This window comes from Nyctereutes procyonoides, unplaced genomic scaffold (assembly GCF_905146905.1).
Source record: "Nyctereutes procyonoides isolate TBG_1078 unplaced genomic scaffold, NYPRO_anot_genome, whole genome shotgun sequence".
NCBI lineage: Eukaryota > Metazoa > Chordata > Mammalia > Carnivora > Canidae > Nyctereutes > Nyctereutes procyonoides.
In genome coordinates this window covers 11,026,319-11,050,003 of record NW_026575155.1, presented here as the reverse complement: position 1 = coordinate 11,050,003, position 23,685 = coordinate 11,026,319, and the positions used below count along the sequence as shown (strand labels likewise).

General features: G+C 43.3%; 1 protein-coding gene across 3 annotated transcripts in view; it reads left to right on the top strand.

The window, feature by feature from the left end:
• The window catches only part of KCNJ6 (potassium inwardly rectifying channel subfamily J member 6), a 255,412-nt gene that overhangs the window by 193,877 nt on the left and 37,850 nt on the right, over nucleotides 1-23,685 (top strand). Inside the window, exon 2 of one of the 3 annotated variants that reach the window (XM_055313320.1) lies at nucleotides 21,855-21,890. The exons of the other annotated variants lie outside the window; for them this stretch is intronic. Coding sequence (XP_055169295.1) covers nucleotides 21,855-21,883 — 29 coding nt within the window. The 3' untranslated portion in view covers nucleotides 21,884-21,890. Of the gene's footprint in view, nucleotides 1-21,854; nucleotides 21,891-23,685 lie in introns of those variants that run through there. 3 annotated transcript variants of the gene reach the window in all.

The following is a 23,685-nucleotide window of genomic DNA, read 5'->3' as shown; positions in this document are numbered from 1 at the left end:
TCCTAGGTAGAAATCCATCATTCATCAACGTCAAGAAATCCGACTAGTCTTTTTTCCTTGAGCATTAAGTTCAAGTGATTTATTCGGAAGCTTCCTTCCAAAATGTCTACCTCAACATCCCAGTAGCACCATTGGTTGACTAAAAACTGATGATAATTGCTCCCCAAAAAAGGTAAACTTTTTGTGATCCTCAGCAGTTTGAGGACACTCTGTGCTGGTTCACCAAATGTGCTAACAATCTGAGGCTGGATGCTATAGAGCACACTCAGGGTTTTAAGCTTTTCCAAAATCCCTCTAAAAGGAAGAATACTGTAACTCTGTTAATTATAACTCTGTAAAGTACTTCCTCTAATTTAGGAGGCATGTAAGGTCCCAAAATTTAGAAGGCAGTGCATCAAAGTGACCATATATTATTGTGATTGACAAAATAGCGGACAATTATAAAATTTTTCATTACCAAATTACTGATATCAGATAATCCATTGTTCTTCCTTTTCTAAATAGGCCATGAGAAGCTACTGAAAATGATGTCCCATAGAAGTCAATGATGGACACACAATATATACAATTTAGATTCAAACCGAAGAAAAAAATTGAATTAGCATCTAAAAGTTACCTCTGGCCCAGACTCTAAAGTCAATACTCATTTGGGGAAGAAAGAGCACTATTCAAATTAAGAGATGAGTGTCAAATAGTGTGAAGCCTCTAATTAGCTTACCCTTAAATACATGGAGCTTTATTATTTCTTAGGGTATTCCATAATATGAGTGGGGACACCATGTTCTACTGGACAGTTTCTAATGACCAGGAGAGAATCACTGGGGAGAACCATGTAAATTATTCACACACAAACACAAACACTACACACTGAGCGAAACAGCCAGAGGTGTTTCTTCTCCAGTTAAGCATGCCCTTCCTCTTCGGTCTTACACCAACCCACTTGCAAATTCTGTTTGTTGTCTTAATTGTTGAGTATGCCCCTTTTTGAAAAGCCACTTCTCTCAGCTACAGCTAAGCTTAAGTGTTTCTTCATGTTGTCTATAGTGCCAGACCATCCTGGGTTCAAACCACAATTGCTCCATTCACTGGCTTCCTTAATCTCTCTATATTTCGAGATTTCTTCCACACCAAAATTGGAGCAATAATGGTATACCTACCTCACAGGTGACCTTTTGACATCCTGATTCTGTGAAAGCAGATCATTTCTTCCCTCCATAGACTGCACAGGTGAAAGGCCACAGAGAGCAAAGCTTTGAGAGGATGGGAAGCCTGGTAGTTGAAAGGGCCAGTCCTGGAGAGTGGCTCCATTGTTTTCAAGGACCTTGCAGCTGATGCCTCGAGAGAATAACAAATGACCCTCTGAAGGCCCTCTGAATAGTCAAAACGGGCAAATGTTAACTTGTGATAGCCAGTTCAAGAAATGCATACTCACAACTGAGAGTAAATGCCAGCCTGGCCTCTGCCCCAGTTACTTACCATGAATTACAAATCGATGAGATGTGAATTAATGAGGATCACTGGACTCAGAAAAGACTTTGCATTCCTATAGATAGTAACATTTCATCATTATAATTTCTGCCCAAAGTGGACATGAATATAGATTATTCTCAGGTCTTCTAAGGCAACGGCTCAGTGAGGACAAGACCAATAGTCTGCATTTGAAAATAGTATTTCTATGTTCCCAGTTCTCCTCCTAGGTTTCTCATAAGAACTCTAAGGCATTGGGTGATGTCCCAATTTGGAGAGGGTAGTTTTATGCTATTAACTCAATTCAACTAAATTATATTGACTTACATAGTAATTCCTTAGAGATATTTCTGCTTTAAGTTATGGATATACTTCAACAAAGTGGACAATCAGTTCACCCTTAAATGATGTGGGGGTTAGGGGCACTGACCCCCCACACACACACACTACCATGCAGTTGAAAGTCCATGTATAATTTTGACCCCCCAAAACTTAACTATCTTACTGATTGATATCCTACTGCTGACCAGAAGCTTTACCAATAACATAGTTGATTTGTACACCCAACTTGTACAATATATGTAATATATGCTGTATTCTTATGATAAAATAAGCTAAAATAAAGAAAATCTTAAGGAAATCATAAGGAAGAGAAAATACATATACAGTTCTATACTGTAAAAAAATCCACATATAAGTGGACCCACATTGTTCAAACCTGTGTTGTTCAGGGATCAAATGTAAATAGTAATTTCTGTATAGCCAACTCCATTGTTCTTTACTGACTAAGCAGAGTGATACAGATACTGTAGTGGTCTGCTTTCCATAAGTTGTGTTTCAGTAACAAACAACCCTAAGGTCTTAAAACACAAAGGCTTATTTCTCATTCACATTACACATAAGCTACAGCTTTTTACACCCAGGTTTCCTGTAGGATGCAGACTGAAGGAGGAAACAGCTCTATGTAGGACATGCCGTTCTCATGGCAGTGAGAAAAAAGAGAAATGGCAGGACGCCTCACTGCTGCTCATCATTTATTAGTCATAGCAAGTCATATGGCAGTGATTGATACCCATGGAATGGGGAGATATAATTGTCTCCTAGAACATGGAATAAACAATTGAGAACAGCATAATACAATCTACCACAGATCACCACGTGGTTTTGAAAACCAGGGGACTGAGTTCTCAAAAAACTCTTTGTGAGTTAAGGTTTAAAAATGGACAGTAGCCATTAGTGCTGTGCACCAAATATGTCCAGCTTTCATCCTTCCAGCCACACGTTAGGATCGCATTTTCCTGTTCCTGTTGAACATGGCCATGTGATGCACGTTCTTCCAGAAGTATACACATAAGCCATGCATATCACTCCAGTGGAAAATTCACACACCAATGCATAATGTTCCCTTCCATTTCTTTGTTACTCAAAGTACATGTCACAGTGGAGTCTGTCATCCTGGACTATTGACTGGCTTTGAAGAGTAGACCCCCTGTCAAGTCACTTGGATCATGAAGGATGACTGAGAAATAACCTCATGTTATTATTATTGGGTTAAGCCACTGAAATTTAGGTTGTTTATTACCATAGTGAAACCTAGCCTCTCTTGTCTGATACAAAAATGTCGCACTGACATTTTGACAAGTTGGTTGTTGTACGTTGCTAATTGCTCTAGATTAGCCAGAGTTGAATGTGTAGCTAGTTGCTTTGCAGAGCTTCCCCTCCTTTGAGTTCTCTCTTCACAGGTTAATTAAGCCTTTCAGTTCAGACAGGCTGACTTCACATTCTGTCTCCACTCCTGACTAGCAGTGAAATTGGGCACATCATATTCCTCAACTTCACCAAACCGCTTTTCCATGCTGAAAAGTGAGAATGATACTGACACCTACAAGAAGATTCCATGAGATAATACATGTAAGTCATTCATCGTGGAACCTAGTGCATAACAAGCGCTCAATGAATTTAGAGACTGAATCTATAATTCTGTGAATCATGCTATTCTCATTCATCATTCTTGTAGTGCCTGTCAGATACCAGTTGCTTTATTTTTTTTAAGATTTTATTTATTCATTCATGAGAGACACAGAGAGAGGGAGAGGGAGAGGCAGAGACACAGGCAGAGGAAGAAGCAGGCTCCATGCAGGGAGCACCAATTACTTTAGTAGGTGTTTGCACATATATTATTTTCAATTCTCAAAACAATTTCTAAAGGTAAGCATCATCTTCATTTAACAAATGATCCCAAGATCACTCAGCTGGTAAAGGGATAAAGCCAGGATTCAATCTCAGAGCTGCCCACCTCCCTAATCTCTACAGAGGAGGCATGGAACACACAGTCACATTTAAAGGGATGGCTATCGATTCAAGTTCATTAGTACTCTGACAATTATGACTTGATGATATATTCTCTTTTGATTAATGACTTTGGCTTGCCCATCAGGCTCACCTCACTTGACCATACAAGGTAGGAGCAATCTGCTCTTGCATAACATTTGGCATTATATCTCTTGAAAGGGCATCTACTGGCTCATACTCCATACTCTGCCCAATTCAGTGTTATCACGTGACTATGCCAATTGATGCTCTGGGCCAACCCCATCCAAAACAACCTTGTGCCATGCCAAGTATAACCCAAAGTGCAATCAAGAAGCCAGCTCACAAACCCTTAGGGAAGGAAAAAATAAAGTTTAGTATTGAAAGGGAAGAATCAATTTTGACTCTGAACTCCCTGCCAGAAAGCACAATAATAAAAAGATTTAGGCTTTCACTAGCCTAATTAAACCTTGCTGGAGGGATCCCTGGGTGGCGCAGCGGTTTAGCGCCTGCCTTTGGCCCAGGGCGCGATCCTGGAGACCCGGGATCGAATCCCACGTCAGGCTCCCGGTGCATGGAGCCTGCTTCTCCCTCTGCCTGTGTCTCTGCCTCTCTCTCTCTCACTGTGTGCCTATCATAAATAAATAAAAATTAAAAAAAATTAAAAAAAAAAAAAAAAAACCTTGCTGGAGTTTCCATTTCATTGCAAAATGTCCAACAAGACTCTTTTTGGAGGAGGAGGAGGAGGAGGAGGAGGAGGATGATAATTTCTCTCTAGTCACTGAGACCATCCTTAGAAGATTTTAATTAAACATTTGCTGAGTAAATACATTTCCTTTTACATTTTCTCAAGCATCTTTTATATAGGGTGAATATTAATAGAGATCTATGAAAGCCAGTGGTTGAGGAGGCACTGATGGGTGATGACATTACCGGAGAACCCACAATGGGAGCACAGAGGAGACAAAGCTAAAAGTTGAGTCTAAAATGGATTAATGTCCTATTCACACTGACCCCAAATTAAGTCTGTTTAATACAACTCAGAGAGCTAAAGTATCAATAAAGTATTTAGTTCTCTATTTGCTTTAGATACTTGACTTTCTATATTGTCTGTCTCTCCAAACAAAGTTGGAAAAGTTGTTAAACTTCAGGGGAACAAAAATGATGTTGGTCCATGACTCTTGCAGAAGCTTTTAAGAATCCACAAGGTCCAAGAAGGAGCAAGAAAGGTTTCCAAACACCTCCCTGAGTCTCTCCAGCATGATTCCTTTGTGTTCACGTGGAGGGACCTCAGCATGTTCAACTTCAGACCCTGTGGCAGCCCCCACAGCTAGGGGAAGAAAGAGGTCACAATCACTAAGCCAAAAGCATATGACTGACTGTATCTGGAGGCAGGCAACTTGATTGGCCATGGACAAACCAGGCCAAGAGCAAGGAAGGGCAGGGACGTTTCGAGTACAACTTTGCAGCCTCCACTGCTATGGGGATCTGGCACAGAGTCACACCCTGTGTTTGGTGGATGAATTAGCAAAAGCCTCCCCTGTAGCTGGAAATGCCCTTCCTGACATTGAAGAGGCTAGCTGAGGGCACCATGCATTCCTATGTCAGCAAAGCAGGGTGTCCTCTATTGCCACACTGAAGGGTAGAATGACACAGTAGCATTTCTTGCCTTGAGTTCGGTCTGGTACACGCTCAACCTGGTTGGAGGGAGCATCTCATGAGTAATGAGCATCCATTATCTGGGAAGGCAGTGGCCCCGGTGGACAGGAGACAGAAAAGATATTAGATAAAAATGTGCAGTTGCCTTCACTGCATCTCACATGTCACACCCTCGGGTCTCATCTTAGGATGAAACAAAATCCATAGATGGATCCAAGGAGTATGCATTTAAATTTAAATAGTCTGTTCATGTTCCCATCCACCAAAATCTACTTTCTCCTCTCTCTCCATTCTCACACTACTTCTCTTATATAACAGCCTGGCTTCACACCTAGTTGAGAAAATGGAAACAACCAGGATGGACCATTGGTCCTCACACAGCTGATCTACCAGCCTGCCTGGGCCATTAACCCCTATAGGTCTGTCTTCCCTTCTGTTCATGGAGAGCCCTGCTCAACCCAGGACCAACTCCAGACCCCCTCTCATCAGTCTACTCAAATATTTTTCAGATTGCACCATCTTTCTCTTTCTTCCATCATCAGTTTTTTTCTTAATGGTCTATTACCATCAACTTACCTCTGCCATTTTCAAAAACAAACAAAAATGAAACTACATCTGTTGGTACCATGGTCCTCTCCATTCTTTGACTCTCCTTCTCACATTATTTCTGGAAGGGATTGTCTGTCATCCCCCACTGCCATCTTTTAACTTTTCATCCCAAATGGGCTTCCATTCCTAGCACATCACTGAAATTCCCCAGCAGTGTCCATCCTATTAGTTCCAAAGGCCACCCCTCTATTCCTGTTCTACTTGGCCTCTCCACATAAACACAGTTGACCACTACCTCCTTCCCCAACCTTTCTCTCCTGGGATTTATTACTTCTGATTTTCTTCCTTCTTCAATGAAAGCTCCTTCCCATCCTCCTCTGCAACCTATTCTTCTTGCTTCAGAGCTCATTCTATTGGGAGTCTCACTGTCCACTTCCCCTCTGAGCCATTTCAGCCAGGCCCTTGGCTTTAATTATCATCTTTTTTTTGCAAGTGACATCAAATTTCTATCTCTGGCCTTAACCTCTCCCCTGAGTTCTGTGCTCAGAGATCCAGCTGCATACTTGGCATCCCTATTTAAGTGCCTAACAAGCCTGTACAACTAATGTGGCCAAAGCAGAGACTAGGGATTCTAGAATCCCCTACAATTTCTTCCCCTCTCCATCTTCTCCATGTTCATAAATGTCATCATCAATCATGCTGTGACTTACAACAAAAACTGCATCAGCATCCTTGATTCATCTCATTCCCTTACCATCCGGAAGTCCTATAGATAGGACTTCCAAAATATGTATGCGTCTATGGCTACCACCCCAGATTAAGTTGTCGTAATGTGGAGGGAACAACATTCAAGTGAGTCTCCCTGCTTTACTCTGACCGTCCTACAAAAGTACATTTTGCACATAACATCTAGAGTACTTTTAATAAGTGTTAACCAGAGCAAATCATTCCTATGCTTACAGTGCTCCAACAGATTCCCATGGCACTGGGAATCCAGATTTTCTTGCCATGGCCTACAAGGTCCATCTGGATTGTCTCCAGCTTGTTCACCTGCTTTTACCCCCAACAACTTACCCACCTGATTCACCATGCTGCAGCCACATGGGTTCTCCATTCTGAACACGAGAGTCTTCCACAAGGAGGTCTTCTCCAAATGCTGGATAGAAACCAGCTTCAACCACTGGGCGTACATTGTGCTATGTGGAAGGTGTCACCAGCTGACATCCCCTTGTTATGTGTTTATTAAAAATTAGAATGTAAGCTCCATGAGAGCAGTGCCTCGTCCCATTCTTGCTGTATTCCCAGTGCCTAGAATAGTTCCTGGGCCATAGTTGGCACTGAGTAAATATGTAAGTGCCAGAATAAATGAGTAGAAGAATGAATAATATATGCTATGTGGTTATAAACCAGATTGGTCCCTTAAGCACTAGAGAAAATCTGGAGTAATTTAAAATTGTACATCCCCTCTCCCCCAATCAACTTGGCCATGGTCAGCCAAAAGCCTCTGCCTCCTGACATTTAGAATTACTCTGGGAACTAGCTCCAACCATCCCTTCTCAATCTTCTTCAAGGCTCCCTTCTATTATCTGCCATTGAAAATTTCAGTGGCTCAGGGCACCTGGGTGGCTCAGGCAGTTAAGTGTCTGACTCTTGATTTCAGCTCAGATCATGAGACCAAGCCCCTTATCAGGCTCTACACTGGACATGGAACTTGGGATTCTCTCTCTCTCTCCTTCTCTTTCTCTCTCTCTCTCTCTCTCAAATAAATAAATAAATCTTTGCGGGGAGGGGGGAAGAAAGAAAGAAAATTTCAGTGGCTCCCCCAAGACTCTGTCCTAAGCTCTGATCACTTTCTTCTGCACATCTTCCCAAAGCAACCCATCCCTGACTCTTGGCCTCACCTCCTATCAGTGGGCAGGTGGCCCCCACAGGTACATCCCCACACCTGTCTCCTGAGCTATAGACCCAGATAGCTGACTATGTCCTGGACACATCCATCTGGGTGGCTCTCAGGTCTCTTAAGTAATAATTTGTCTTAAACTCATATCCATTCCCTTTTCTGTAGTCCACACTTTGATGAATAAAACCACTAGTTTCCCAGTTGCCCAGGTCAGAAAACTGGTTGTCATCTTGCACTACCCCCTCCTTGGGCTCTGCAGCTTTCTCACTATTTCCCTGCCCCCTGGACTAGCCCATAGGGCTCCTTTGTGCACAGGAGAAAAAGGCAGCCCTCCTCAAGACACTCTACTGCCATCTGCTGGGGAATTTGTGTAACAAATAAACAAATTTGTACTTAGATGTAATGAGTTGTGCAGTATACCATCTGCACAACCAATCATATGTGGGAACCCTGGCCAACCTTGTCCATTCCATCTCATACCTGTCTGAAGTATCCTAATGTTCTCTCCTCTTCAGCATCTTGGCCACTGCATTGATTCACAGCACCACTCCTTCCCTCTGGACAATTACCCGCTTAATTAACTGTAGACTCCCATTTCTGCAATTCCCCTACTTATAATTGTCAGAAGAAGCTTTTTAAACCTATGAATACCATCCCATCACTTCCCAGTTCAAAGTTCTCAGCTTCCTAGTAGTTGAAGAATGAAGACCAATCTTGCACCTGTCCAGGTGCCCTGTCACTTTCTCCACTACATGCATACGCGTCTGAAATTCCTGAATACACCATGGATTATTTTGCCTATGGCCAACACACATGCTATGCCATTGTCTCCATCCAGAATATGCTCTTCCATTTTTACCTTTCTGATAACTCCTACTCATCCACCAAATTTCGCTGCAAATGCTGCCCACCACCACCACCACCACCACCACCCACGAAACCTTCCTGAGTGCGTCCTTCTCCCTGTCTGCTGCTCCACATTTCCACACATTTCCATCATGTCTATTGCATTGTGAGTGATTGACTACATGGCTTATGACTTGGTGCCCCCAGCAGACTCCACATTCCTGAGAATAAAGATTATGACTTTTTTTTTCTATTCTCAACAACTAGCACAATTTGACACATGGCAGGTGCTCAATAAAAGGGCTGAATGCATAAATGATTTTTTTTAAAAAAGCAAGGTCTAGTCTAGCCTTCCTAAATGTGTCTTAGGCTTTCTGAAGCATTTCATCTTCACCTGGCACCATGTTATCTCAACTCTACCAAGAGCCAATGGCTACATCTGCCTTCTCTTTGAGGCTATTTTATCACTTAATTTAAAAATTAAAGATACCTTTTATTAAAAGAGCCTATTTGTTCTACGGGATCCTGTCCCCACCCAACATTCAGCATGTATCTTAGAAACTCCATCTGATACTTAAATACAAATAGTTTAAAGCAGAGATCCAAAAGGTAGATTTGTCCTAGAATTTGGTCTCAGTATGCACAAGCAGCTCTGCTGGGTAGAAATATCCCTGAGCCCCTTCTGAATGCAGATCTAGTCCACTGGAGACTGGAGCCAGGAGACTGGACTCCTCATGCAAGTGTCCCTCATGGCTTTCATCCCACCTCATTCCACACACAGAGATTCCCCTCCGATATTGTCTGGTTCCACTCACAAGCCTCCTCCTCTCTTCCAAGGGAATAAGCAAGGCTCTCAGAAAAGCAAAGTGTGGGGGCAGCCTGGGTGGCTCAGCAGTTTAGCGCCGCCCAGGGTGTGATCCTGGAGACCCTGGATCGAGTCCCACGTCGGGCTCCCTGCATGGAGCCTGCTTCTCCCTCTGCCTGTGTCTCTGCCTCTCTCTCTCTCTCTCTCTCTCTCTCTCTCTCTCTCTCTCTCTCTGTGTGTGTGTGTGTGTGTGTGTGTCATGAATAAATAAATAAAATCTTGAGAAAAAAAAAGCAAAGTGTGGGAAGGAGTGACCCCTTTCCTAAGTTTCCATCAAGAAGGGGTCTCACTAGGGCATCTGGGTAGCTCAATCAGTTAAGAGTCTGCTTTCAGCTCACATCATGATCTCGGGGTCCTGGGATCAAACCTCCAGTTGGGCTTTGTTCAGCAGGGAGTCTGCTTCTCCTTCTTACTCTCCCTCTGTCCTCCCCCCCTCTCTCAAATAAATAAATTAAATCTTTAAAAAAAAGGGGGGGTCTCATGAGGCAACCCTTGCTCGCTACAGTTATGAAGGATGAGGGACGATGCTGAATCAGGACACACCACCACATCCCTGACACCTCCTAAGACACCTTTCTGAAGGTAAAAACTCAGCAGATGAGGTCTCCTAGGCTGACATGTATTGAGTCTGCAGGCAAGAAATTTCCAGAAACTTCAATGTGCCCACCATTATGCAAAGTTAGGAAAGCACAGTCCTGTTCTTAGGAAACTCACATTTTAGAGGAGGGAATTTGACAAAATGTTTTGGACTTTGTGGTAGTAAATATTTTGGACTTTGTGACATCTCTATCATAATGACTCAACTCTGCTCCCATTGCATGAAAGCAGCCACAGGCAATAAGGCTAAAAATGAGCATGGCTTTGTCTCAATAAATCTTTATTTATGGACACATAATTTCCACGTGTTATAAAATATTCTTCTTTGGGTTTTTTCCCAACCATTAAAAAATGTCAAAACCACTCTTAACTCTCTCCTGTTCTAGACATTGAGACAGAACACAAATCACAATAGGATGCAAAATGGAATATTATACACAAGAGGAGCAGTTTAAATGGGGAGGTGGGGCAGTGTACATGAGCTCTGCTCTGGTAGTCCCAGTCAGAACTGCACTTTAGACATACTCCACATCCTCACTGCCAACGACGGCAGCAAACATGACACCTCCCCGGAAAAGGAGAAGCAGCCACAATCCAAGGAAAGATGAAATCATTCGCATCTGCATCCCCAGAATAAGAACACAATAGGGAGCAGAGGTTTCCTGACCTTGGAGAGAGAGAGCTAAAATTAACTTCTGTTCAAAAGCAGAGACTTGTCAGTAAACAGTACTATTAACATCCTGTTTAAAAAAAAAAATAAAAGAACACAAGTGGTTTTGTTTAATGAGGGTTTGCATTGACTCCCCGTTTCCTTTTTTTTGCTTGCTCTATTTTGCTCTTGGATGAAAAGTACTCCCACTACTTCTCATGGCAACATGTGTTCTTAACATCAGTCCATTGGGGGCACCTGGGTGGTTCAGGTCATGATCCCAGGGTCCTGGGATCAAGCCCCACTTTGGGCTCCCTGCTCAGTGGGGAGTCTGCTTCTCCCCCTCCCTCTGACACTTCCCCTGTTTGGACTCTCTCTTTCACCCTGTTAAATGAATAAACAAAATACTTTTTTAAAACTCAGTCCATTTGAAGGATGAAGAGTCTAAAGTCCATTCCACCCTGAAAGAGACTTTCTTGGTCCGAACTCCACTCTGCCCCCAGCCCCGTTTCTTTAGGAGGCTGAGTGGGACATACAATAATCAGCCATCAACAAAGACACACAACCTTTGCTATAAATTGCACGTCCACACAACACAACCCTGCACTACATCAGGCAACCATGGGATACAGTCTATTCAGTCTATTCAGAAAGGTATCGTTAACAAACTCATCCAAAATATCTCCAGTTATACAGAGGAGCTTTCTATCACCCCACGTGATATTGCTCCATCTTTCTAGTGTCACTGGCCAACCAAATACGGTAGGTGGGAAGATCTCACAAAGCCCCACTGATGTGCTTTGGCTATATTTCTATCTAACTGCAGGATTGTGGATCAGAATAATTGTAGTAATCTTCTGAATCGCAGTAGCACTTAGGAACTTTCCTTAATAAAATTGTTTTCCCTAGGATGGATTTTCACTGGAAAACACACATCAGGAACCCTTGGGTTCTCACCTGGTTCATATTTGTTCTCCATCTTTCCACACTGCCTTCTGTGGTTCTTTTTCCCCACCAGGCTGAATTCTTTATACCCTATTAGGTCCAACAGGTGTTACCTCCTCTATGAAGCCCTCACATGATACAGCTGGCCCTATGCTCTCTCCTCTACTCAAGTGCTGTACTATCTCCTACTTTCCTGAGTACCATTGCTTTCTCCCCAGTAGACTGTGAGCTACATTGTGCATGGACCCTAATCTTCTGGTCTTCTTTCTTCTTTATCCCTTGGCCCCATACTGAGCACATGAAGACCACAGTGACTGTTGGCAACAGCTTGGGGACCTGTACCTCCTGGCCTCCCCTTTTGGATCTAAACCATGCAAAACGTTCTTTGGTAACAATTGGACAAGTACCAGAACCAGAATTGGTTAAGAGTTTGTTTATAGACGCTCAACATTGCTGGCTTATTCTGGGTCCTCAGATTGATCCTGTTAGATTTGCTATACCACCAGTCAGGGCAGCAGAAGCAATCTTCCACATTTTACCACATTAGCTTGATCATCCTCTCTAGATCTAGATACAGATAGGAACATAAATATATGTGTGTTTACATGTATATGTGTCAGAAATTTTTTTTTCATCATTTGGAAAGTGAACTGTGGACATGACTTCACTTTACCCCTAAATTCTTTTTTTTATAATAAATTTATTTTTTATTGGTCTTCAATTTGCCAACATACAGAATAACACCCAGTGTTCATCCCGTCAAGTGCCCCCCTCAGTGCCCATCACCCATTCACCCCCACCCCCTGCCCTCCTCCCCTTCCACCACCCCTAGTTCGTTTCCCAGAGTTAGGGGTCTTTATGTTCTGTCTCCCTTTCTGGTATTCCCCACACATTTCTTCTCCCTTCCCTTATATTCCCTTTCTCTATCATTTATATTCCCCAAATGAATAAGAACATACACTGTTTGTCCTTCTCCGATTGACTTACTTCACTCAGCATAATACCCTCCAGTTCCATCCACGTTGAAACAAATGGTGTTTACCCCTAAATTCTACAGTGTATATTTTGTAAATGTGAAAACCACAGTGCAATCACTAAAATCAGAAAATTGATATTAACAGAATGCTACTATCTAATCTGTAGACTTGATTCAGATTTTTGCCAAGCTTCCAAATAATTTCTCTTATTAATATCCCAGATCATACTATGTTGTCAAGTCTCTTAATCTCCTAAAACCTAGTGGGGTTCCTCTGTCTGTATTATGGCGATGCCTACCAGTTTTTTCCACCACAAAGTTATTACACTTCACCTTGTAAAAAGTATTTTGTGGATAAAGGTACTTTGAGACCATGTAAATATCCTGTTCCTCCTCAAACTTCCATTTTAGGACTCATTGATGGTGCTTATCTAAATCAACTAGGCATTACTAGGATGGTTACCAAATGGTGATTTTCTAGCTCCACGATTCTACATTTGTGTGTTGGCTTTCAATTAAAAGGAGGAGCTTTTCTCCCTCCATTACTTTATCTATCTATCTACCTATCTATCATCTATCAATATCAGTAGGGACTCACTGAGTCTTATTTTATTCAATGGATTCGAGTCTGCTATCATTATTTATTCATAAATGCTCTAATCTAATTCCAGATTTGGCCAGTGGGATCCCTTTCAGGCAGGTTTCTTGTCCTTTGACCATTTCTTCATCATTTTTTTTTACTCCTCCTTCCTTTATAGCACAAAAAGATGTTCTAGGTTCCCCTTGTCATTTCCCAGTCCCTGCTATGTAATCAAACATTTCTCCAAAGATTTTTCATTCCCTTTAGTAAAGCATGGTCTTTAGAAGCCAAGACCTGGGCACTAAGAGTACAGAGCAAATATCCATATTGGCTCCTTCAGTTATAAGAGAGAAGGTCAGTTTCTATTCCAGCTCCACTGGCTGCTGAGTGTTTCTATCTGAACTAAACCAGGAGCTCAAAAACACTGCATTTGGAATTTGTCAGAAAGTTGTGAGGAAGAAAACCCAAGCTCATCATCTCCAATATTTATCAGAAAGTTGATCAGGAGTAAAGCGGATGGAGAGGCCTACATGCAGCCACACAGTTCCCATATTCTTCCAGAAGCCTAAAAACCAGCTTTCTCACCTACCCAGAGAAGCAGAGAATAACCCTGTACTTCGAAACCTCCTGCATGGTGTAAGAGCAGACCCCCGAACCTGTGTCTGCTAGAAGGTGGTGCTGACTATAGTTCATAGCCCTGCCACCTCGTCACAAACTCTCAGGGGAAATTTCCTCATATCAGAGCATTAGTAAGAGTTGGACTTTTGCTTAGCAAATTGCTTTTCTTGTATGTGATGGATGCTGTAAACTCTCTAACTAGCCAGGTCTCCCTTGTGAATGCAATAACGTCAAGAACCAAATGTGAGGTGCATATAGCAAGGCTGCACGTCCTTATGTGTCCGTTTCTTTTTTTCTTTTTTAAGATTTTATTTATTTATTCATGAGAGACACAGGCAGAGGAGAAGCAGGCTCCATGCGGGGAGCCCAATGTGGGACTCAATCCCGGGTCTCCAGAATCACGCCCTGGGCTGAAGGCAGGTGCTAAACCGCTGAGCCACCCAGGGATCCCCTGTGTGTGTGTTTCATAATGCGTCAATCCTGGTGCATCTCACAACTGCATCCTAAATGGGTTTCTCTCCATGGCATCACCCCCATCATGAAGGCTGCTGTTTATATGCTCTGTGTATTCATTGTCTAGGCCTGCCATAAAACATACCAAAAGCTGCATGGTTTAAACAACAGACATTTATTTTCTCACAGTTCTGGAGGCGGGAAGCCCCAGATTGAGGTGGCGGCAGATTCGGTTTCTGGTGGGAGGTCTCTTCCTGATTTGCAGATGGCCACCTTCTTTCTCCCTGCGTCCTCGCTTGGCCCTTCCTCTTGGTGCTCAAAGAGGGAGCTCTCTCCCTCTTCTTAAAAGGATACCAGTCTTACAGAATAAGGCCAGGCTCCCTCTGCAAGTGCAGTCACACTGGGACTTGGGCCTTCCACATATGAATTTGGAAGTGGGGCACACTTAAGCCTATAACCCTCTGTAACCTGCTTGTATCCTTTGTGGACCAAATCAGAGTAATAACAAATAAACACAATATTTTCATTCTCACCAGGAATCTATAGCCTCCATGGAAATTCCCCACACTTGACTGACATGTAGAATGCAGAACCTGCCATTCTGCAGGCTGAAATGGAAAAAAAAAAGCCACACCTATGACTTGATTGATTGTGCTTTATCTTAAAATTACGTAAAACAAAATGCACTGAAACTTGGCTCGCTATTCCATAATCAAGCGGTATGGAAAAATCCTAAAGTGTTGCATCATCCCTCCCTCAAAGCTGCCCACACTCTTCTCTCTTTATTGGAACATCTGAACTTGTCATTGCTAGAAGAGCCCTCCAGGATGGGAAGGTCAAGGGCCTGTGTAAAGGTGCTGCATCGCTGTCCTGGTGAGAACCACTGACACAGACACACAGCAGGGTATCCATGGGTACAGCTGTCTTCTTCACAGAAAGTGTCTTCAGGAAAAGCCTGGGGGCACATGGCTACACATCACATATGTCCCCCGGCTTGGACTTTTCTCACTCCAGAAAGACTTCTCTACATTTACCTTCCATACCTTTTGGGCAGGAAGGATGCTGTCTCCCCAGTGCCTAGCATAGCACCTAGCATGGTTTATCTGCAGATCTGGGAAGCTCTGTTGTCCCAGATCACCCAATGGTGTTTCTGCATTTATTCCAAAAATCCCACATCAATTCATTTTGCTTACCAACTCTGCTGTGTCACTCACCCTCCCCCAATCTTTTCTGCATACTGTTGTCAAAGGGGCTCCACATTCTCAGGGTACCTGCCCTCTAGAAAGGCCCAAGGGCCCCATACAAAGCTCCAGCCCTCCCATATGGTTGCCCTTCCCATCTTCTGTCCTGGCCCAGAACCACGCAGCCCACTTTGCCTGGCATCCCTTCATATCTGCTTCTTGCCCACCATATTTGGCCATTTGGACTACAGCTGCCATTTCCAAACCCTGACCCTGGACTCTCTCTTGTGGACTCACCCATCACTTCAGACAGACCCTGGGCCATCCTCTTGTCAAAGAGGATGTTCAAACACCACCCTCCATTAATCAAGAGACAACAGCATATCTGCATATCCTTGTTTATGTGTCCTGAACTAGTCAGCTCTTGAGTACTTCCTACAACATCAATTCCCTTTTCAAGAAGCAAGAAAATACATACAACCATCTATTTCAGAAGGAGAAAGTGTGACATTTTAATAATTAATCTGATAGATTTCCAAATTGGATTAATGTTATTAATTTCCTGCTGTCAAAACAGAAATTATCACAGGAATGTTTCTCTCTACCCATTAGGCCTTTAAATAAAAGCTGGAAAACAGGATGGAACACAAACAGAGTCTAGCTAGTCATTACTGAGACCTTCCTTACAAGGTTGCTTGCAGAATTGGTTTCACTGTGCTTATTTACAACACAAATAAAGGCTTATATAACAAGCTATCTCTTTTTGGTATCTCTATTAAGAGCATAATTGATCTAATCCAGTTATTTTATTCTAACTTTAACTAACTAACCATTTATTTGAGAAAAATGACATCAAAATTTGAGCTAACTATTTGATTCCTTGGCAGGTCACTGGGTAGCAGTGGGTCTTGATGGGAGATCTGTGTCTTAGAGAATATCCCCTTGTCAATATTCTGTGTCTCTTTGAAAGTGCACTGTGTTTGTCCTTCTTCCTGATTCACTCCAAAGCCAGGATGTAAGCTCTTTATTTCAGAGAGAAGGAAGGGCTTGACCAGGAGGTCCCAAAGTCCTACCAGAATCAAGAGAAGGTAGTATGTCCAGTCAAGACATGCCACATACTGGCTTCCCCATTCTCATCAATTTCCAGACTTTTCTACTAGAATGAGACTTGGGATCCCTGGGTGGTGCAGCGGTTTGGCGCCTGCCTTTGGCCCAGGGCACGATCCTGGAGACCAGGGATCAAATCCCACATCGGGCTCCTGGTGCATGGAGCCTGCTTCTCCTTCTGCCTGTGTCTCTGCCTCTCTCTGTCTCTCTCTCTGTGACTATCATAAATAAATAAAAATTTTCAAAAAAAATTTTAGAATGAGACTCGTGGATAGGGAGGTTATTGCTACAACCAGTAAGTGTAGGAACCAGGGCTGGTATACCTGAAGGGGGATTATACTTTTTCTTCAGTCTACTTTTAGCCAACAAGCCCTAGCACAATTCAGGCTCCATATGCAGCTCCTTGGAAATTATTCTGCAAGGGGAGAAAAAAGTGCATGGCATTTATTTTTCAAAGAAGTTGAAACATAAAAGCTCAATAGAAATGTAGGTGCCACTCAATGATTTTTAATCTCTAAAAGTGGATGTGTATCAAATTCTGTTGCCACAAACACCAAGTTACTATCAAAGTGTGTCACAATTCAACTACATCAAAACTTGTTTTGAAATAAACAGGCAGGCTGTTGAAGCTAGAGACATTTTTTTTTAATTATATGGCAAAACATCTCAAAAAAGGTATTTGATCCACAGTGGTGGATCACAGCAAAAGCACATCGAATGAACGAACACATTCAGTTGTCACCACTATTTAACTTAAGGAGTCCTGTGGGGTCCATGGAGTTCTGCTGGCTGTGCTTTCTGGGAAAGCACAGGTGTGCTGGTTAACTACAGACTCCACCCCTGCCAAATGGCCCCCAACCATGTCTCGCTGCACCCCACTGACATTATCAGATATCAACTCATGCCAAAAACAGCAAAGCACAGTGAGCTGAAGCTGTTCCTGGAGGCTGTTGCAGCCAGAGGCAAAAGTGTGAATCAGGCATGAAACAGGGCATCAGGTGGAACTCTAGAAGTCAGGCCTGGCTGGTGGCCCCAGCCAGTGGGTGTCAGCTCCTTCAGCTTCCAACAAAGAGCTACCAGGTACCACGTGGGCTGTGCAAAGCAAGCAGTCAGAACCCAGTTTGGCAGCCCTCAAAAATTCAGCCTGAACTGGAATTCCCTTTCTTGGGAGGAGGAGGAAGAGGAGGAGGAGGAGGAGGAGGAGGAGGAGGAGGAGGAGGAGGAGGAGGAGAACTCTGGGCATCTTAAAAGGAAAGAGAAGAAAAAGGTAGACACCCTTTGAAGGGGGAGGTGAGCAGAAAAGAAGTAACAGACTAGGCCTTGTCTTCACCCATACTGACAGCAAAGAGTCAGAAATTTAAGATTAGATAATGTTATTTCAGACCACTCCACCCCCACACCTGGCCCGCTGACCCTGTGGTCACTTACTGGACTAGTAAACCTGTACTGACAGCCACCACACAGTGCTGTCTCCATCCTTCCTCCTTAAAGGTATGGCTTAAGAGTGGTTGGCAGGAGATTGAAAATAAGCTGCAGCTTCACCCATGAAATATGTTACTTTGATCTATACATGGGTATGATCCATTTTCTGTTTGGAAAAGGAAGGGCTCTATGGATTTTTTTAAGGTTCATGTTGATGCCCTGATTGCAGCCAGAGGCTGCTAACTGGGCCAGTTGCCATTCTTGGTAACTGTGGTACTGTCCCCAGAATTCACAAAGATATTCATAGACCTTGGGCAAGTCAAAAATCTTGATTCCCACAGCCTAAGGCCTTTTCTCCTACCAATTCCAGTTACAAATGCAAATATGTATAGCTCCCCTGTAGACAGTTGCTGAAGCCAAAAACTCACCGCATGGGGCACCTACTGGTTTCACTGTAGACAGACATTTTATTAAAAGTCTTGCGGTAGACAGTCCTTAAACTTTTACAAATTAGACAAGATTCAAGGGAGAAATGATTAGTGTCAGCTGCATGCTGTAGAGTGGAGAGCCTTGATTGTAAAAAATAACTATAAATGGAAATGATAAATCTATGGGCATAGAGCAATTCATAATAATGACATAAAAATTATAGTTGGTAATTTTTCATATATGTGAATATTTTAAAGTGATTACATCACATATAACTAAATTCAATTTTAATTACATAATGCTGTATTGAGAAGGAAAGGTATTGTAAGGATAGTCTCTAGTTGATTGCAGTGGATATCTTCCATCTTTCCAAGTTTTTAGCCCAAAATTAAGTTCTCTAAGGATACAGCAGTACAGGCCAATGATGCTGAATATGCTGGTGGCTTGGCCATCTGAAATCCAGCTTTTTTTTAAGACTTTTTATTTATTTATTCATGAGAGAAACAGAGAGAAAGAGGCAGAGACACAGGCAGAGGGAGAAGCAGGCTCCACGCAGGGAACCCGATGCAGGACCCGATCCCGGGTCTCCAGGATCATACCCTGGGCTGAAGGCAACGCTATACCACTGAGCCACCTGGGCTACCCGGAAATCCAACTTTTGACAGCCTGAGACCCCAGCCAGTCTTGTTGAAGGTAGGGAGCTACTGCTTTCCTGATGTGAATTAAATGGTGTGAGGAAGGGAGTCTCAGCCCATGTAATTCTTCCCACCTGACTCCTGATGCTGGGCATAAGACAAATAACTGACTAGGCCTTGTCTTTTACAATCAGACATGAGATTCAACATATAAATAGCCCAGGATGGCATGTCGTCTGTGCTGACACTCGGTGGTAACTGCTTTTTTCTTCTTACTAATACATTGTTAATTCTTTTTTTTAAGATTTATTTATTTATTTTAGAGACAGCAAGAGAGACAGTGCGTGCACACATGAGCAGGGGAGAGACAGAGGGAGAGGATGAGAATCTCAAGCAGACTCCCCACTAAGCATGGAGCCAAACTCGGGGCTCCATCCCACCACCTGAGATCATGACTTCAGTCGAAACCAAGAGTCGGACACTTCACTCACTGAGCTACCCAGGTGCTCCCATTGTTAATTCTTGAGAGAGAGGAGAGGGATGTATTGATTGCCCAGCATGTATAAGAACCAGGGACTACAGTTGGCTAGATAACATCCTCAAAAACTCAGCCTAAGCTGGAAATTCCCTTTCTTTGGAGGAGAAGAAGGATGAGAACTCTGGGCATCTTAAAAGGAAAGAGAAGACAAAGGTAGAATCCCTTTGAAAGGGGAGGTGAGCAGATAAGGCAAACATGCCTACCTGCCAACGTTTTTTGTCACCCTACTCCTCTGCAACCTGTCAGATCTTTTAATATTGTCATTTTGAGGTGATCCCAGAGCAGAAAATTCATCCAGATTTCACCTCACTAAGGACGGTGGAGGGCAAGAGAGCATCGTTTTCCTCAGTAGTAGGACTCTGTGTACCGGAAAAGCTTTAAGCCAAAAAAAAAAAATCACTATTTAATAATAATGAATAAATTAATAAATAAATCTAAAAATAAAACATGTAAACCGTGAAAGTTCTAAAAAAGGGACTTCTCACTCCATCCTGCACTACCGTTATACTTTTAGGAATTGAACATGGGTATCTGTGCATATTACACACACAATATATCGCACATATATGTACACATATATATATACACATTTGTGTATATTGATAATACATATTCTTAATGATATCTTCACAGCAATTGACTTGTACTGGTTCAGTATATGCTCCAAGATTTCTCCATTTGACCTCGATCATGCTCTCTTTGCCAACACTGCCATCTATAATGTCACTGTGTCTATTAAGTACCTTTTCCGAAATAGTAGAACAGAGAGAAATACTTACTAAGCAACCAAGTCTGGTTTCCAGCCAATCGCTGCAAGACAGGTCTCATTAATGAATAATCTCAGGTATCTTAGCTAACATCTACATCCCTTTTCCCCTCCTCTCTGGCCATTAGAATTCCATGTCCCAGAACAAGCTTAGCCAGTGTTAAAGAAAAACCAGAGCCCAACAGTAGTCAAAGGGGTAAAAGCAGATTTTGATCAGAACCTATTGCAATAGGAGAAGGAAACCTCAGTACAGAACTGGATCCAAGGCCAAATATGGCATAGACAAGTGGGTATTCTAGCTAAGGGATCGTCTGTGGAAAATACCAAGAGGAAACATCAGGGGTAGGGGGCATTCTGGCTAAACTGACCTCACAGGATCCTTGCTGAAGGCAAACCAGGTGATCAGACCTTACCAGAGGTTGATGAAGGATAAGAAACCCTGTCTGATATTGAGGGTGACCAGATATCAGAGTGGAGGATTCTGACCAACCTGACCTTGCAGGACTTTTGCTAAAACTGGACAATGCAAAGGCAAACATAGGGTGACTGCGTGATGGGCACTGAGGGGGGCACTTGATGGGATGAGCACTGGGTGTTATGCAGCATGTTGGCAAATTGAACTCCAATTTAAAAAAAAAAGAGAAAACAAAGGCAAACACAGAAGTCCAAAGGTCAAGGACTTCATGAGGAAGAGGGATCAAGAGCGTCTTTGTCACCAGCAGTGGGTCATGTTCCCTGTACACATGTTATTATTAGGTTCCATTTGGCTGGCAAATGAAGGTGAAGTTCACAGGGAAAACCTTGGGCTTGCAATCCGAAGATGTCCTTACAACTTGATCCAGCTCCTCATGAGCCATGGCTTTGACCAAAACGTCTGGTCTACCCTGGACCCCAGTTCTTCTATCTCATCAGTGGTGACAATACTTGCCTGGCTTGGTTTGGATTATTTTTATTTTTTTTTGGATTATTTTTAAATGAGACAATGCAAAGAAATCTAGCGTAAAATCTGAAATATGATAGACAATGGGGGGGAGGTGCTTTTAAAATACTGGTGTATCTCTAGCACTCAGAGGTTCTACTCACCTGTAAAATGACAGATAGTTTAAAGACCTAAAAGTGTCAAGTTAGAAAAAGCGCTCATCCTCTTTATTAGCATGCAATTCTTTCTCACATTGAATTTCAACAAGATAGGCTGGGAATCCCATCACATATAATTCAGATACATTGGAACCCTTTCACTCTGAAATTTACCTTTATAAGTGGGAAAAAATACCTATCTCCCAAGGCCTTCCAGAAAAATCAGATAAACTGAAGACTGGAGAGGCCTCTTCTTCTCATTCAGATCCTTTATACCTGAAACAGGTCCTGTCTTGGAGGGTAGGACTCAGTGAACAACAACAACAAAAACAATCATCCAGAATCATTGAACAAAGAAACTTTTTGATCATCAAGCACTTGCTTCTCCGGCAACTCGATCCATCTAGAATGCAGAACGTAAGAACCCAAAAGCAAGGACAGAAATGCAAACACAGAAGATACCACAATGTCCATTCATTGAGCATGATTCCCTGAGCACACGTATCTGAGATCCATGTGAAGATAAGCAGAGCCTGCTTCTTTCTTTTTTCTGATAAGAAATCCTGGGGATCCCTGGGTGGCGCAGCGGTTTGGCGCCTGCCTTTGGCCCAGGGCGCGATCCTGGAGACCTGGGATCGAATCCCACATCGGGCTCCCGGTGCATGGAGCCTGCTTCTCCCTCAGCCTGTGTCTCTGCCTCTCTCTCTCTCTCTCTCGTTCTCTCTCTGCGTGACTATCATAAATAAATAAAAATTCAAAAAAAATTATAAAAAAAAAGAAATCCTAACAAATTCAATTGACTGGATTCCAAGACCACAGTAACCGGAAGCGGCAAATAAAGGGAGGCCATGGGTCTCCTAAAAGCTGGAAAGCAAGGACGGTTGAGTCTGGCACAAGTGAAGGAAAGCCCAGAGGTATACATCAAAAGGGAAAAAAAGCCCAAATGTGTAGCCATCTGGAAGCAGTCAGGAGAGAGGGCAACATTCCTGCCCACCTCACACCTCCTGAGGTCAGGTCTGCACTACAGGACAGAATGATTATCAGAGGTTCCAGCAAGATGGCCCAGAGGCATGAGGAACTTAGAATATACGAGGTGCAGTCTGCTTGCGAAGCAGTGTTTGCCACAGCACAGAAAGATTTCTGGCCTCAGGTGAGAAGTGGTCATTTTCATATTGCAACTTAAAGGGAACAACCCTGGGTCATCTGGGAAATCCATGACCCCCCCTTGCTGAGATATCCACTGGGGCCCAACCAACAACCTTTCTTGCTGCCAGCAGCCAATTTCCTGAGCCCAGGCTGTCCTGGGTGCCGGGATGCTGTCATGCTGTTGGACCCAAGCCAAGAAGCAAAGCACCTCTAAGGGCCTGGGGACTTTAAGTGGTGTGAGTGAATGGTGCCCTCAGCCTTACAGAGCTTCCCTGTGTCCTAGAAGGCTGTTCCTGCCCTCCGGGAGCCTTGTGTGCAGTGACAGCTCTCCCTTGCCACGTTTCCTAGCTCCTAAAGCCCCAGGAGGGCTGGGGAAGTGGCAGGGTAAGCATGAGAGATCAGCAGGAACCAGAGGAGGAGGCTCCCACTGTCAGCCTGGGAACCAGCCAGCCAGCACCACACAGAAGTCACTCGGGGCTTCACTCTCCCCAGAGCTTATGTGGTGCAGTATTTCTTGGGAGCTTGACTTTGCATGTTTTTAGGAAGGGAGTGCACTGTGGGCATTTCCACAGGCTGCCCCACCCTGCCCCCAGACCCGTTTTCACACTTGTCTCTCCCCTACCTATCAATCTGTGTCCTGACACCTGCCTGCACAGGGGTTTGAGACCCTTGAGCAAATGAATAAGCCTGTGTCTACACCTGTGTCCCGGTGGCCTCTAACACAAGACAGGGTATGCACGGGGGTCGCCAGTTAGGAATGCCAGGTGCAGTGCCTTATTTTTTAAAGCATAGTAGCTTTTTCCTTCCCAGACAGCAGCCACCTTAATCTTCCACCTGCGTCGCCAATTTGGCCTGTGTGATGAATCTCTCTTTATTTGCTTCAGTCTAAAGCAATTAAATCTTGCTCCTCACTGTCCTCAACTGTGTATTAAGGGGGAGCATGGAATGCTTGCCCAGAGCAAAACCTCTT